This window comes from Oryzias latipes, chromosome 3 (genome assembly GCF_053564925.1).
Source record: "Oryzias latipes strain Hd-rR chromosome 3, Olatipes_Hd-rR_3.1".
In the NCBI taxonomy this organism is placed as follows: Eukaryota; Metazoa; Chordata; class Actinopteri; order Beloniformes; family Adrianichthyidae; genus Oryzias; species Oryzias latipes.
Genome location: NC_136239.1, coordinates 27,810,713 through 27,826,689, shown reverse-complemented (window position 1 = coordinate 27,826,689; position 15,977 = coordinate 27,810,713). Strand labels below are relative to the sequence as shown.

Sequence of the window (15,977 nt, the reverse complement as noted above, 5' to 3'; positions counted from 1 at the left end):
TGCATAATTGCTAAAGGAACACAGTAACACAATCTTACAATCTAAATTTCTCCTTAAAGCTGCAAAACATACAATTGCTAAAATATAGTAACATCAAAGCCCCAAATGACAAAAAGAACACCAGTAACTATGATATTCTATGAAAGTACCTCAGTTATTTATACATTATTTCTGCTTTAGAAATAATGGATGTAAAACATCCACTTACACTGTTTTTTCAAACTATAATTACATCAAAACATGGGTTCTGCTTTAAACTATCTTTAAACACCAATAAATCCTTTAACACCAACACTAAGTAATCCGGGAAATATCAAAACAAACATGCAAACTTAGTTAAACAATGCAGAGATTCTTTTTTTTTTTTTTAAGTTTAAGTTTAAACCACCAAACACTTACAAATAATGTCAACAGCATTTCTTTGGGCAAAATTGAACTAAATCATGGTAATTAGGAAATACAAATACAGTAGAGACTTATTCAAAATAAGAAAACCGAAATAATTGCAAAATTATTTTACACAAAATATATCGTACCGATACTACCTTACTGTGTTTTTTCAAAAAGATTTGCCCAACTTTAGGCAACCTCCCGAGAAAGTTATTTTCGTTCGAACAGAGACAGAACAGAGAGGTGCTGCAGCCGCGCGCAAAGTCAAGCTGCTGAGGCGCCTCCCTACTTAAAAATATTTTTCGTCAAACCAAGACCACCGAAATTTGTTTTTATCGACGTCTTACAACCGAGGTCATGACCAGGCTCAATAATTACGATGTCAGTCGTTATTTTACCACAAATTAAATCGCAAGCTCTTCAGCTTTGTTCGTGAAAGTGTAGCGTGTTCCACTATTTTGGGTCTATCCGTCACGCTGACCACGTGGTACGAATAGAGTCAATCACAGCCGTCGACGCATTTGAGAGCAACTAAAACGTCCCGTCATTGGCTAATTCGAAAGAAGATGGCCAGGTCCATAGAGAAAACAATCCACACACAGAAACATGGAAAATAAAGCCAAAATTCGCCGATTTCAAACCTTTTTTAACCCATACTTTCCAAAATCTCATGCATACATTTCGTTCATAAGCAGTATAGTCTCCAAAATCTCATACATTCATTCCATTCATCAGCAATCACGTCCGTATTGTCGTCACAAGTCAGTCAAGTCATGTTTTTGTCCGGACAAAATGCACAATTTTACTAATTTTTCTGTCAAATTCACCTTTCATGTTTATTTTGAATCCTTCTTTGATTTCTCTCCGTATATAAAAAAATAATTTCTAGAGGTCGACACCTCATTCGTTTTTCCAAATCTTCCTAATCATGCAGAATTAGGTCCTATGTAACACTGTTTTTCATCAGCCTTTAGGCGTCTCAGGTCCAAACAGACGCAAACCCTCCGAATTCTAAGGACTCGGGTGAACCTAACCATCTTTATTCATACTCTGTTTTTATACATCAAAATGTCAAAGGCTAACAGACAACCCCTCCAAATCTGTTCTAAGGGCTTGGGTGAACCTAATCTTCATATCTATTTCTTTTGTTTTCGCGCACCGAGATGCCGCAGGCTAACAGTCATAACCCTTCATCTTTTAGGATTTCCTGTCCAAGGAAATGAGTAAACCCATCATAACTCGTGGGGTAACACTACGCTGTCCACACACTCGAATTCTCCTTTAATTTGAGTTATTCACTAATTGAATAACGTAATCAATATGCAGAATTTACAATAGGCACTGCTTACCTTATGTATGAGGGCCCTCAGGAGAATCAAACACGTGGAGGAGCTGTCCCCTGACTTTACAACGAAAGTCTCGTAATCTCATAAAATACACCATTATAATCCGGTCCGTTCGATCCGCGTTCTGGTCCCTGACTTCACGTCTCGGAGTCACCAAAATTGTAGGAAAGAAATCTTCCGCTTTTCAGTTCTTTCCATCCATGCGTGTTCAGTAGTCGAGAGCGGTAAAGCAAACAAGGATTCAACCGGATTAAAAATACACGAAGTTTATTTCCCTGACAATAGTTCTAACACAGATTTAAAGACATTGTTGCAGATATCTGGGTTCTCAAGTTAAAAGACCTACAGACGCATAAGTTACATGCGAATTACTCATAGTTATTCTTGAGAACAAAGGAAACTTTCAAAACAGTCCTTTTAACATGTGTTTGAATCTCCGCCTTCCAGAAACATGGCGGCCAAACCTCCGCCCCTGGTCGCTCTGATTCGTCGGCAGATGTCCCTCCTGCTTTCACTGGCCAATAGCTGGAGTTACAGCCACAGGGTTCGCTCCTCCCGGCTTTAGGGGGAGGTCAGCTCCAACCTCCACATGAGAACATGAATCTAGACAGGTTCCCAGGAATAAAGGCCCGTACACACTGGGACGAATATTCGCCAGGCGTTATTCGCCAGCGTTTTTCGCCACGTTTTTTGTGTTCACACCCAGGCGATTTTTGCTGACGATGAGCCGAGCGAACATGCAATTTCATTCCCTGACATTAGATGGCGCTTAATGTAAACAGAAATACTCCTGTACACAAGGTGGCGCTGCGCAACTTTATGCTTCTTAAAGTCGCTTTTCACTCAGAAGAAGAGAGCAAGTATTTACGCGCTTGTCAGAATAATACAAAGAAAACATGAATATTTCAAGCACCAGTAGCTCCAACTGATGCTTGGTTCGGGGATATTTTAGAATGTCCGTCATTATTTCTTCGCGGCTGTGTAGACGCTACTTGGCGTCTATCTTCTTCGCTGGTATGTGTGCTCAGCAAGGCAGTTTTGTGTTTGAGCGCCCCCAAGTTGTGTTTTACTGTAACTTCAGAAGCTCCAGACACGTGTGCAATTCTCATTGGTCGAATAGATTTCGACGCGAGGCTTCAAAAAAAAAAAACGAACCCGAGGTGTTTTTTTTTTTGACGCGTGGCGTTTTTTCGCGTCGGTGTGCACACTCTCATTGGTGCCCTTTGTTTAGTCACTAGGTGTTAAACGTCGGCGAAAATCGCCAACGAAATTCGTCCCGGTGTGAACAGGCCTTAAGACCTTCAACCCAGACGGTTGAAATGTAGTCCATGGCATATTTATTGCTTCTCTGGAAAAGTCCTAGATTTGCACAAAGAACATCCTATTTCTTCACAGGGGTTTGCAGGGGGAAAGTTTGCTGCTGGAACCATAAATCAAAAAGGAATGTCACAGGAGTATAAGTCTTGATAGTTCAAGATGAGTCACTTCACACTAAAGTGAGCTGCAACCTAATAAAATATAAGATATAAAAACATACATTTCTACACATACAGATGTGAAAAAGTTTTGAAAGCAGAGTTCCAGAACTTATCTATACCGTCTTTCCAGCTCGCTGAGCATGTGTCCCGTTATCTATGATGTAAACGCGCATGCAAAAAGTCAGTGACGGCTAGCGAGACCGCACTTCCACAGATGTCGGCTCACTTGACCGTGGTAGATTTTCTGTTTATGGAGCAACATACACTTAAACTAACTAAGGCGCAACCGTGTCAACTGGAAAACGTCACAACTGGGCAACAACCCAAAGCTCAGTTGTCCTTGAAAACCTGCAATGGAAAAATAATAGGTGTGGCAACACGAGCGGTTCAGGCACACTAAACAAAATGGAGGACTCAACCAGGTGGAGACGTGGTTCTGGCTCAAAAAAAATAGTTTTAATATCAATAATTAAAAACAGTAAGAGCCTCATATAAATAATTAAAACAGAGTAAAACAAATAACATTAAGGGGCTCAAGCCGACTTGTTGATGGCACGGGTACACCAACAACACTGGAACAGAACAAACAATACCCCGCAACATGCAGGGGTATAAGGTGCAAACAAGCAAAACACAGCAAACGGGTGAAGTCCCAGAGTTTGTGTACCCGAGCCCTTTTGTTACAGGTGGTCAGGAAGTGGCAGGTGTACACACACGTCACTACCGGCCTCCAACTCCCAGGAGCACCTGCACAGTCACGTGGTTGGCTGTAGACAAAGTGGGAGGGGGGAGCAGACGCCGCCGTCAGCGACTCCCTCGTTGGACCACCAAAGTGGATGGGGTGGGGGTGGGGGGGAGAGAAGGCCGTGTAAAGAACACCTACGGACACTTCCACAAAAAGGACCAAAACTCTGTACAGCAACAGCGGGTTCCACCAAACACCCTGTGGAGGCAAACCAGAAAACAGGCAGCAGGGCATTACCTCTGCAACCAGAGGACATGCAGGGTAAAGAGGCAGACATCACACACATACCAGTCAGTGGGGGATATCACAAGGAACCGGAGCGATGCGCTCCGTTCCAATTTCGCCTCCACTCCAGTCACACGCCCACCAGCTGTATGACCTGGAGTAGTGATGTCCACAGCACTGAAAACAAAATGATCACACAAATGCAGCAAAACTGATGGGGGAGAGATTGCACAGGCAGTAAGACCGGCTACCATACCTGCAATTCCAGGTGCAGGAACCCAGGGAGGCAGTCTCCGGCAGGAATGAGCAGAAGCCAGCTCAGTCCCGCTATATATGTGGCCTGGTGCTAATTAGCAGCACCAGGACTGGCGTGCTTACACCTGGGAGCCCAATTAACTCATCCTGCTACATAGGCAAAAGGCGCCAACAGCTGACAGAAAACTAATTTTATAAAGTAACAATTTGCTTAAGTTGTTTGTCTGATAAACGCAAATGCTTACAGTGAACCATCTTTAGCTCACAGTCAGTCAGCTAGCTGCTGCTAGCACTCGTGCTAGCTATGTCATGAAGAAAATGGAACATTTTTACCTCATCAAATAATCCCGGAACTCTTTGCTCCTCAGGTGATCAATAGCTTTACGCGCAATCGTCCCTGCCATCGTTCAGCGCTAATTAAAGACTAAGTCAATCAAAAACAAGCTCTTATTCTGACTAAATTGAAGGGCAACGACACGAACAGGAACCAGAGGACGACTGATCAAATCTGCAAAACACAAACCTCCACTTTACGACACTGTCGTAATTTGTTTTAGTGAGTTTATCAGTGCCTCCCTGTGGGTATGTTGGGTATAAATTGGATATAGAATAGAATAGAATAGAATTCCTTTATTGTCACTGTGCACATGTACAATTTGCATCATACGCGTATACAATGAAATGAAAAAAGACGCTCACTATTCAGTGCTAGCATGCAAAGAAAACAATTTCACAGAAATAATAGAATAATAAAATAATTTCACAAAATGAAGAATACAATATACCAAGTACCAAAAAATGTAAAAAGGTGCAAAATGTGCAATAGAAAATAGAAAATTTTGTTGGAAATAGAAAATATGTTGGATTTTAAAAGGCAGTAATCAGATTTTAGATCGGCAGTAAAGTATTGTATTCTAACATTTATTTAAATTTATACAGTTTTTTTTATTTAAAAAAAAAAGATGAAATTACTTTAAAATTAAAGTTTTAAAGAATAAAGTATAATTTAGATTTAAGATTCAAGACGGGGACTACGGATGAAAAATAGCCTTTAGGCTAATTCTGGCGCATTGCAGTGATGCTTTTAATGTGCACTGTCCCTGTTAAATAAACTAATAAATAAATAAATATGCAGGGAAGTTTCACAGAATTGGAATTTGCTTCTGTGCCAGTGTGCAACATAAAACAAAAGAACAACAGTAAGCAAAACTGAGGATGATCAAGGTGCAGGTAGTGGACTGGTGACTGACTGGACATAGAAGTGAAGTTTAATGGGGGAGGAGTTAAAAGGTGTTCATGACTCTGACTGCAGAGGGAAAGAAACTGTTCTTGTGTCTTGAGGTTCTGGTCCTGATGGACCTCAGCCTCCTGCGCGAAGGAGACCATGCCTCCAGTAGCCTCCAGTAGACCATGTCCAGGGTGAGAAGGGTCGGCTGCTATCCGGCTTGCACGTCCCCGGATTCTGGAGACGTATAGTTCCTGGTCAGATGGAAGGATGCAGCCAATCATCTTCTCAGCTGAGCGCACAATACACTATTTAGGAAGAGAGAGCACAAGTTTGTATGCACTTATGATAATATTACGGTGGCCCAGAAGTGTCACAACACAACACATGAGCACCGAGGATGGGAGAACTTTCCTGATCATCCCCTGAACAGTAGAGGCGTGAAAGGGCATAAGTGTTTTATATTTCTGCGGCCGGGCCTATAGGTGATGGTAAAATTAAACATATCAAAAAGGAGGCACCAACGGGCCTGACGCGAATTCAGACGTTTAGCAGAACGTAGGTAGGCGAGATTTTTATGATCCGTCCAGACGATGAACGGATGTTCAACACCTTCGAGCCAGTGACGCCACTCCTCTAGGGCGAGCTTAATGGCGAGGAGTTCACTGTTCCCCACGTTGTAGTTTCTCTCCGCCGTGGAGAGTTTTTTCGAAAAGAATGCCCATGGTTTTAATTTTCCCGAATCCACCGCACGTTGGGAAAGGACCGGTCCCACACCAGAATCGGACCTCGACGATAAACTGTCGGAGAAGGTCAGGCTGAATGAGGATGGGAGCGGAGGTAAAAAGGTTCTTGAGTTTGGTAAATGCGGATTGAGCCTCAGGAGTCCAGATAAACAATTTATTAATAGAGGTAAAAGTCAAAGGGGCAGCGATACTGCTGTAGTTTCTTATGAAGCAGCGATAAAAATTTGCGAAACCGAGGAACCGTTGGAGTTGTTTACGAGAAGTTGGAGGTTCCCAACTCGTGACGGCCGTGATCTTGGCAGGATCCGGACGAATGTTACCCAAGTCAATGATGAAACCTAGAAATGAGAAGGTGGGTACGTGAAACTCACACTTTTCCGCTTTAATGTATAGTTGGTTCTCTAATAACCGTGAGAGGACCTGGTGGACATGGTGGATATGTTCATCCAGATCCCGAGAGAAAATAAGGATGTCATCCAGGTAGACAAAGACAAAGCGGTTCAAAAAATCACGAAGCACATCATTAATGAGATTTTGAAAAATGGCGGGGGCGTTGGTGAGTCCGAAAGGCATTACTAAATATTTGAAATGACCGAGTGGAGTGTTAAAAGCGGTCTTCCACTCGTCCCCCTCCCTCATACGAACCAAGTGATAAGCATTGCGAAGATCTAGTTTAGAAAAAACCCTAGCTTCTTCGACAGAGTTCAACGCAGAATCAATGAGCGGAAGAGAATAATTTTTCTTAACAGTAATTTGATTAAGTTCGTGGTTGTCGATGCAAGGACGTAACGTCTTGTCCTTTTTTTTGAAAGAAAAAGAAACCTGCACCAACCGGAGAAGACGAGGGACGAATGTGACCAGACAAGAGGGCTTCCTGAATATATTTCTCCATTGAAAGTTTCTCTGGACCGGATAAGTTAAACAACCTCCCCTTAGGCAGGGTAGCACCTTTTAATAATTTGATGGAACAATCGTACGGCCTGTGGGGAGGAAGAGACCCAGGCTTGGTCTTGCTAAAAACGGTCTTTAGATCGTGATAGCATGGTGGTACCTTAGATAGATCGATTATTTCAGGATCTGGATCGTCACGAGGAGGGACCGAGGGAATGGCGGAGCGAAGACAGTTGGCCATGCAGGTCGTGCTCCAGTTAGTAACGTGGAGATTAACGCAATTGAACTGGGGGTTGTGAGCGTGGAGCCAGGGGAACCCTAGAATGATGGGAGACTGAGGGGTTTTGGTAATGTAAAACTGTATGAGTTCGTGATGGTTACCAGACGTGATGAGACGGACGGGCTTGGTGCGATGGGTGATCTGAGTGAGGATCTGACCACCTAACCTGGCCGCTTTGACAGTGAAGGAATTTATTTTTTGTGGTTCTCATTTCTCCTAGGCTTTTATCTTATCTTTATTTCATTGAAGGTTTCCTTCAGGTTTACTGTGTGAGGTTCCTTTGAATTTCAAAGGGGCTTCCTGAACATTGCATATGTAAAGAGGTTGTGATGCTGCAGCTCCAATCTCAACCCCCCTTCAGGAGAAAACAGTCTTTGATCTTCTAAGGCCATTTGGTTGTAGGTCTGACATGGGCCATAAATTAACTATCTCTGGTACTGTAGCTGTGGGAACCACTCCAGGCGTCCTTTCACGTGTGAAGAACAAAGCTCTAGGATCGACTTCCTGCGGTGACAGTTCCTGCCACCCATGGGGATTCCGTACCGTGTCTATCTGTGAGGTTCCCCCCAGAGACCAGATGCTGTGATTCTAAGGATGGGCTGAAGGAAGTAGGCGGGCTCCTCTGTCAGCCAATCTCTAGCGACCAGAGGCGGAGATTGGCCATCTTGCTCCCGGGGGAGGATGTTCTGACCACATGCTTAAAAGTCTGAACTCAAGGAATTTTCCTGTGTCTCCAGACAAGCTGCATGTGACTTCGGAATGTAACCTCTTGCGTATTGCAGGCCTTGATTTTGGACACCCAGATCGATCTGTTTTTACTCTGTTTTATTCTGTTTTATTATCTTTTTTTACTTTTTTAGAAATATTGTTAGGGAATAAATTTGTTAAACTTAATCCGGTTGAATCCCGTGGTTTTCTCCTTCTCGACTTTATTGAACATGCAACAAGGAAAGTAATCTCAAAGCGAAAGATTATATTTCAAACAACAGGAATGTCCAAAAGTTCTGTGGGGAGGTTGAGATCAGAAACCAGGAAGTCATCAATGAAACTTTGTTCTGCACCAGAGACAGGGATATAGAGAAAAGGTCTGTCGGTGGTGAGAGAGGAATGACCCGCCTGCGGCCTGCATTCTGGCGGGGGGTTCAGGTGTTTAAACGAAGCTTACACTGATGAACGAGGTGACCGGTTTGGCCGCAGTAGAAACAGGCCCCCTCATCTCTCCGTCTCTGCCACTCCTCAGGGGTGAGCTTAGAATGTCCAATCTGCATCGGTTCCTCTGTGGGACGTCCAACAGAATCATGAGACATGACGTGAACATAGCTAGCGGCAGGAGATGAGGAAAAAACATTGGAAATGTTTTTTTTGTCTTGGCTGGTAAAATCCATCAGAGTCTGAGCAATACTGTCCAAACGACGGGAAAGGTCCTGTTGGGCGGCAGCCATCTGGTTTAGGGATTCAGCCTGTCGCCCTAGAGCGACGCCTTGATGGGTGACGGCCAAGCGGAGTCCTTCCGGGTCAGCTGGATCTGGGTATTGGCCAGTCCGTTCTGTCATGATCTGACTGCTAGGTAGACCCAGATGCTGTAACCCGGAAGAAACTCAGGAGGCGAGGTAGGATCAAGATATTTAATGTTAGAGATGGTCCAGGATCAAAAGGCCAGAGTCAGGGTCCATGAGCAATCCAACGTAGTCTGAGCCGAGGACGGCGAGACCAGCTTGAGGCAAGGCGGACGTCGTGGACGATGGAAACAGCTTGAGGCGAAGCCGAGCACCGAGGACGGTGTAATCAGCCTGAGATGAGGTGGAGCGCCGAGGATGGCGAGACCAGCTTGGGGCGAGACGGACGCCGAGGACGATGAAACCAGCTTGAGGCGAGGTTGACCACCGAGGACGGTGTAAACAGCTTGAGGTGAGCTGGAACGCCGAGGACGGCGTGACCAGCTTGAAGAGAGGAGGGACGCCGGGGAGGGCGTAACAGGAACGGAGCGAGGAACCGGCGTGACCAGAGGGGAGATGACCTGAAGACGTGAGACAGGAGCGGTAAGTACAAAGCTTAATTTACTAGAGCGAGATTACCTAGCTTAGGACCAGGCGTAAGCACCGGAGTGAATACAACGGACTGGCGTAGTATGGTGGGATGGATCTCCTTATGAATGGTCTGCCAGGTGATGAGGTGATGAAGGCCAGCTGGTTCCAATGAGTGAGCAGGGAGGAGGAGGTAGCAGCCGGAGGCACCGTGACACTTACTGTACTATTATCGTCCACACTTTATGGTCAATGATAAAATACTACGAACAGTTTCCTGTTTTTTCTTCTTTGCTCTTTCAGACTGCCGGGCTGGTTTGTGTTCAAAACAGCAAATCCTGTTTGACTGGTATAGATAAATGATAGTCCCAATGCATCTCTGATTCAAAAATCTTTCCTAATGTAGCATAATTTTGCACATGTTTTTAACTTTTGATACTTGATGAAATTTTGCTATGAAAATTCCTGAAACAATGTTGTGTCTACTTTACTGATATAGTATTGTTTTATTCAAATGAATGGCTTTTATAAGTAACATAATCTGCATATATTTCAGATGACTGATCTGCATTTGCCATGTTGATATCTAAAATAGTTATTTTTGACATAATACTTAAGTAATTCATCTTTGTCATGTGTTTTATCGATATCTTATGATTCTTAATTCTGTCTGATAAAAGCTAGGAACCGGATATTGATTAATCATGTAATAAAATGGTTATAGTATAACGGGGTAGGATTATATAAGTTCGCTTCCTTCCACTCCCTTTCAAGCAATATTTATTAATATGTCTAATTATCCTAAGTTTGATTAGTTACTGTATGAATGTATAACTGATGATTATATTGCTGTTGTGTGTCATGGTCCCGTGGGAATTCGAAAGGACCCAGGCGCTGGAACCCGGAAGAAACTCGGAAACGAGAGGTAAGTATAAGGAAGATTTAATTTCTCTGTAGGAGAGTCTGTGACCAAGTCTTTGTTGCTGCGTGGCGGCTGACTGGAGGGTGGAGGCAGACGGGGCTCGAGACTGAGGCTTGCTGGATCCGAAGGGAAGACGTAGATGGGAACTGGAGAACTGTAGCCCGAGGAGCACACTCGTGAGGATGATTCCTGAGAGCGGAACGGAGAAGCAAAATCAGCGTGATCAAGCCAAGGTAAGGCACAAGACATGCGAGAGCCAGACTATGCACCGTGGTAAGAACAACGGACTGGCGTTGACGTCAGGTCCTGGATCTCCTGAAGTAGGCGGTTTAACGAGGTGATGATTGGAACCAGCTGGTCGCGTCCAGAGCCGAGCAGGAGAGGGAGGGGGGAAGGTGACTGACAGAGGCGCCATGACAGTACCCCCCCCTCAACGACCGCCTCCAGGCGGTCCAGGACGACGGTCCGGATGGGCGCGGAAAAAGTCGTTGATGAGGGAACGGTCCAGGATGAGGGAGCGGGAGATCCAGGAGCGCTCCTCTGGACCGTAACCCTCCCAGTCCACGAGAAACTGGAAACCCCGACCCCGGCGCCGGACGTCCAATACCCGGCTGACGGTGAAGGCGGGCGCGCCGTCAATGATACGGGCGGGTGGAGGGGAAGCGGACGGCGGGCACAACGGGCTTTCGCGGACAGGCTTGATTTGAGAAATATGGAATGCGGGATGTACCTTCAAAGCAGCAGGTAGGCGCAGCCGGACGCAGGAGGGGTTGATGATGTGGTCGATCTCGTAAGGGCCGATGTATCTGGGTGCCAGCTTACGAGAGGACGCCTGAACAGGAATATTGCGGGATGACAGCCATACCCTCTGCCCCGGTAGATAGACGGGTCCCACCACCCTGTGACGATTAGCGATCTGGCAGTTGCTCTCCTTGGTGCGGAGGAGAGCCGCCCTGGCCTGCCGCCAAATGTCCTGACACCGTTGAAGATGGAGCTGGACCGAGGGCACTGCCAGATCGAGTTCCTGAGAGGGAAACAGAGGGGGTGAGAACCCTAAGGAGGCTTCAAAGGGGGACATGCCAGTAGCGGTAGAGGAGTGAGTGTTGTGAGCATACTCCACCCAGATGAGGTATTTGGACCAGTCTGCTTCATTTTGCGCCACCAAGCATCGAAGAGCTGCTTCCAACTCTTGGTTTGCCCTCTCAGCTTGCCCGTTGGACTGCGGATGGTAACCAGAACTAAGACTGACCGTAGCCCCGAGGGCGGAGCAGAACGACCTCCAAACTTGAGACGTGAATTGGGGTCCGCGGTCAGACACGATATCACTAGGAATTCCATGGTAACGAAACACATGATGGACCAGGATATCCGCAGTTTCGGAGGCAGAGGGGAGTTGTGCTAGTGGAATGAAATGGACAGCCTTGGAAAAGCGATCAATGACCGTTAGAATTACAGTGTGCCCTTGGGACGGAGGCAGACCGGTAACAAAATCTAGTGCAATGTGGGACCAAGGGCGACTAGGTGTGGGCAGAGGCAACAGATGTCCGGAGGGGGGTGAATTAGAGTTCTTAGAGCGAGCACAAACTGAGCAAGCTGCCACGTACTCACGGACGTCTTTCTCCAAGGAAGGCCAGAAAAACCGTCGACGTAGCAGGTTGGTGGTTCTACGAATCCCCCCATGACAGGCAATCTTAGAGGCGTGCCCCCACGTCAACACCTCAGATCTCAGAGAGTCGGGTACATACAAAGTTCCAGGAGGACAGGTAGCGTGATCAGGTATCTCACCTTGGGCTTGTTGGACTTTGTTCTCGATCTCCCAGGTGAGATTACCTATAAAACAGGAGGTGGGGATGATAGTGGATTCAGAGGTAGGTTCCGTAACTGAGTATTTTCTGGATAAGGCGTCTGGCTTGATGTTACGACTGCCGGGTCGATAAGTGATGTTGAAATTGAATCGATCGAAGAACAGACACCAGCGGGCTTGACGGGAGTTTAGGCGTTTTGCACTGCGTAAGTATGCGAGGTTCTTATGATCAGTCCAAACAATAAAGGGTTGTTCTGCCCCCTCCAGCCAGTGACGCCACTCTTCCAGAGCCAGTTTAATTGCCAGAAGCTCTCGGTTGCCCACGTCATAATTCCGCTCGGCTGGGCTCAGTTTACGAGAAAAATAAGCGCATGGTTTTAATTTGTTGGAGGTTCCTTCGCGCTGAGATAGCACGGCTCCCACACCGGAATCGGAGGCGTCTACTTCAACAATGAATTGTTTCTTGCCATCAGGTTGTATCAGAATGGGTGCCGTGACAAAAAGTCCTTTGAGTCTTTTAAATGCCATGTCGGCAGCAGGGGTCCAAACAAAGGGCTTATTAACAGAAGTGAGCCGAGTGAGTGGAGCCGCGATGCTGCTGTAATTTCGGATGAACCTTCTGTAGAAATTTGCGAAGCCCAGAAATTGCTGTAACTTTTTGCGGGTTTGTGGGACCTCCCATTGAGTGACGGCGTCTATCTTTGCCTGATCGGGCCGAATGTTACCGGCTTCAATAATATACCCCAAAAAAGGGATAGAAGAAGTATGGAATTCGCATTTTTCCGCTTTTACAAATAGTTGGTTCTCTAGTAGTCTTTCCAGAACCAAGCGAACGTGATGCTCATGCTGGGTTTGACTGGACGAATAAATTAAGATATCGTCCAGATAAACGAAAACAAACCTATTTAGGAAATCACGAAGTACGTCATTCACGAGCCGTTGGAAAACAGCAGGGGCGTTCGTGAGGCCGAATGGCATGACCTGGTATTCATAGTGACCCCAAGGGGTGTTGAAAGCGGTTTTCCATTCATCACCCTCACGGACGCGGACCAGATGGTAGGCATTACGGAGATCAAGTTTGGAAAATATTTTAGCCTCCTGGACAGAATCAAAAACAGAATTAATGAGTGGAAGTGAATACTTGTCCTTAACAGTAATCTGATTTAACTCACGGTAGTCGATGCAGGGTCTCAGGGTTTTGTCCTTTTTCTGCACGAAGAAAAATCCTGCACCGACTGGAGATGTAGAGGGACGGATGTGGTGGAGGGAAAGGGCTTCCTGAATGTAGTTTTCCATGGCCTCCTTTTCAGGACCGGAAAGATTGAACAGTCTTCCCTTAGGGAGTGGGGCGCCGTTGAGCAGTTCTATGGCACAGTCATATGGTCTATGGGGTGGTAGTGTACTGGCTTTGGATTTACAAAAAACAGTTCTGAGGTCGTGATAGCAGGAAGGAACGTTGGACAGGTCAATATTCATTTCGGACTCCGAGGTGATGGAAACAGAGGAGGGAATGGCGGAATGAAGACAGTTTGCCATGCAATAAGTACTCCAGTTGGTGATGCGAGGAACGGCCCAATCGATGCGTGGATTATGAGTTTGGAGCCAGGAGAAACCCAGGATGATGGGGGTCTGAGGGCATTGTGTGATAAAAAACTGGTGGTATTCTCGATGGTTGCCGGAGGTGAGAATGAGGACCGGTTTGGTACGAGACGTGATGCGAAAAAGTTGTTTACCACCTAATCCGGCAGCGTTAATAGGGGACTCGAGAGGTTCGAAAGGCGACGAGAGGTGGTTAACGAGCTGTGAGTCGATAAGACTATGTTCAGCGCCAGAATCGATGAGAGCACTAAATTCACTGACTTGACCCTGATGAGTAATTTTGACAGGTACATACAAAAACTTTATTTCTTTGACGTGAACGTTTTCGACCCCCCGTGGCCTGTCATCTAACGAGGGGCTCTGGAGTTTAAACGTTTTCCACATTGGGAAATTACATTACCGGGACGCCCGCAATAGAAGCACAAACCTTCGTCGCAACGTTTCTGACGTTCCTCTGCCGTTAGTTTTGAATGGCCTATCTGCATGGGCTCCTCCAAAACATGTGTGGGGGGCTCGTGTGCGGGAAAAGAAAAAACCTGACCCGGAGCTCTGGGCTTCCGAGGGAAACTGGTGGGTTTGTGGCTCCGTTCGGCTTGACGTTCACGCAGCCGCACATCAGATCGGAGGGCTGCTGAGACTAGCTCCTCAAAAGAGTCAGGTTCGGGTTGTGAACATAAATGATCCTTAATTTTCTCATTAAGGGACTGATAGAAAATACCCTTGAGTGCGGGGTCAGGCCAGCCGGCCTCCACCGCTAAAATGCGAAAATCGATCAAATGTTCACTCACCGAGCGATTGCCTTGTTTTAAGCTAAGCAACCGTCGGGTGGCTTCCTCTTGTTTGCGAGGCTGATCAAACACGAGGCGAAATTCTCCGATGAAACGATCGAATGGCAGATGAGAAATGGGATTAGAAGCCAAAAAAGCCTGGGCCCACTGGAGTGCTTTGTTACGGAGGGCGTTTACAATTAATGATATTCTGCTGTGGTCTGACTGGTAGAATCTGGGTGCCTGCTGAAAGATAAGCTGACACTGTAGGAGAAATCCTCCGCAGGCTGCAACATCGCCGCTGAATGGTTCCGGCTGCAGGCGGAAGTTTTCGGGGGTCATGGCGTCAGCGGAAGTCGGGTTGTAGCCGGAAGCAGCAGTTTGAGCTGAGACTGTGGGATTCGAGGGTTGCCTTGTTAATTCTGCGAGAGTATGAGTAATACTGTCGAGTCTGCGGAAAAGGTCCTGTTGAACTGCGGACAGTTGAGTAAGGGCGTCTGCTTGACGACTAAGGAGAGTACCTTGAACAGATATGGCGTGGCGGAGTCCTTCCGGGTCAGCTGGGTCCGGAGTATGGCCAGTCCGTTCTGTCATGGTCCCGTGGGAATTCGAAAGGACCCAGGCGCTGGAACCCGGAAGAAACTCGGAAACGAGAGGTAAGTATAAGGAAGATTTAATTTCTCTGTAGGAGAGTCTGTGACCAAGTCTTTGTTGCTGCGTGGCGGCTGACTGGAGGGTGGAGGCAGACGGGGCTCGAGACTGAGGCTTGCTGGATCCGAAGGGAAGACGTAGATGGGAACTGGAGAACTGTAGCCCGAGGAGCACACTCGTGAGGATGATTCCTGAGAGCGGAACGGAGAAGCAAAATCAGCGTGATCAAGCCAAGGTAAGGCACAAGACATGCGAGAGCCAGACTATGCACCGTGGTAAGAACAACGGACTGGCGTTGACGTCAGGTCCTGGATCTCCTGAAGTAGGCGGTTTAACGAGGTGATGATTGGAACCAGCTGGTCGCGTCCAGAGCCGAGCAGGAGAGGGAGGGGGGAAGGTGACTGACAGAGGCGCCATGACAGTTGTGTATTATTTCTACTTAATTGCTTGAAATAAACCATTTCAAATCAAATCAAATCTCTCAATCCAGTCACTGTCAGTTATAAGTGCAGCAGTGAAGGGTCTCAGAATGTGCTTCTTCATGTTGCGAGTTCCCTCCAAGGCCTATTATTTCATAAGCTTTATCGTTTTTCTCATCTTTTTATGGTAAGTCCTCTGTTGTGCTTGTT

At 46.3% G+C, this 15,977-nt stretch overlaps 1 protein-coding gene across 1 annotated transcript; it reads right to left on the bottom strand.

Annotated features, from left to right (window-relative positions):
* Positions 1–10,584: 10,584 nt before the first annotated feature.
* On the bottom strand, positions 10,585–15,824 carry LOC144991103 (uncharacterized). The gene is made up of 5 exons (XM_078944881.1): positions 15,620–15,824; positions 14,472–15,539; positions 13,504–14,067; positions 10,797–12,357; positions 10,585–10,716 (listed from the first exon to the last, which is right to left on the bottom strand). Exons 1-4 carry the CDS (start codon positions 15,807–15,809, stop codon positions 10,958–10,960), a joined length of 3,222 nt encoding a protein of 1,073 aa, XP_078801007.1. The 5' UTR covers positions 15,810–15,824; the 3' UTR covers positions 10,585–10,716; positions 10,797–10,957.
* Between the last annotated feature and the right edge of the window lie 153 nt (positions 15,825–15,977).

What these genes read in the sequence shown, in the direction of transcription:
- LOC144991103 (XM_078944881.1), bottom strand. Translation starts at nt 15,809, where the DNA reads ATGGTTTATTTCAAGCAATTAAGTAGAAATAATACACAACTGTCATGG. An exon ending in AGTCCGTTGTTCTTACCACG is followed by an intron (nt 15,540 to 15,619) that starts GTGCATAGTCTG and finishes TTCCGCTCTCAG; the next exon opens with GAATCATCCTCACGAGTGTG. An exon ending in GAGACCCTGCATCGACTACC is followed by an intron (nt 12,358 to 13,503) that starts GTGAGTTAAATC and finishes CCTGTTTTATAG; the next exon opens with GTAATCTCACCTGGGAGATC.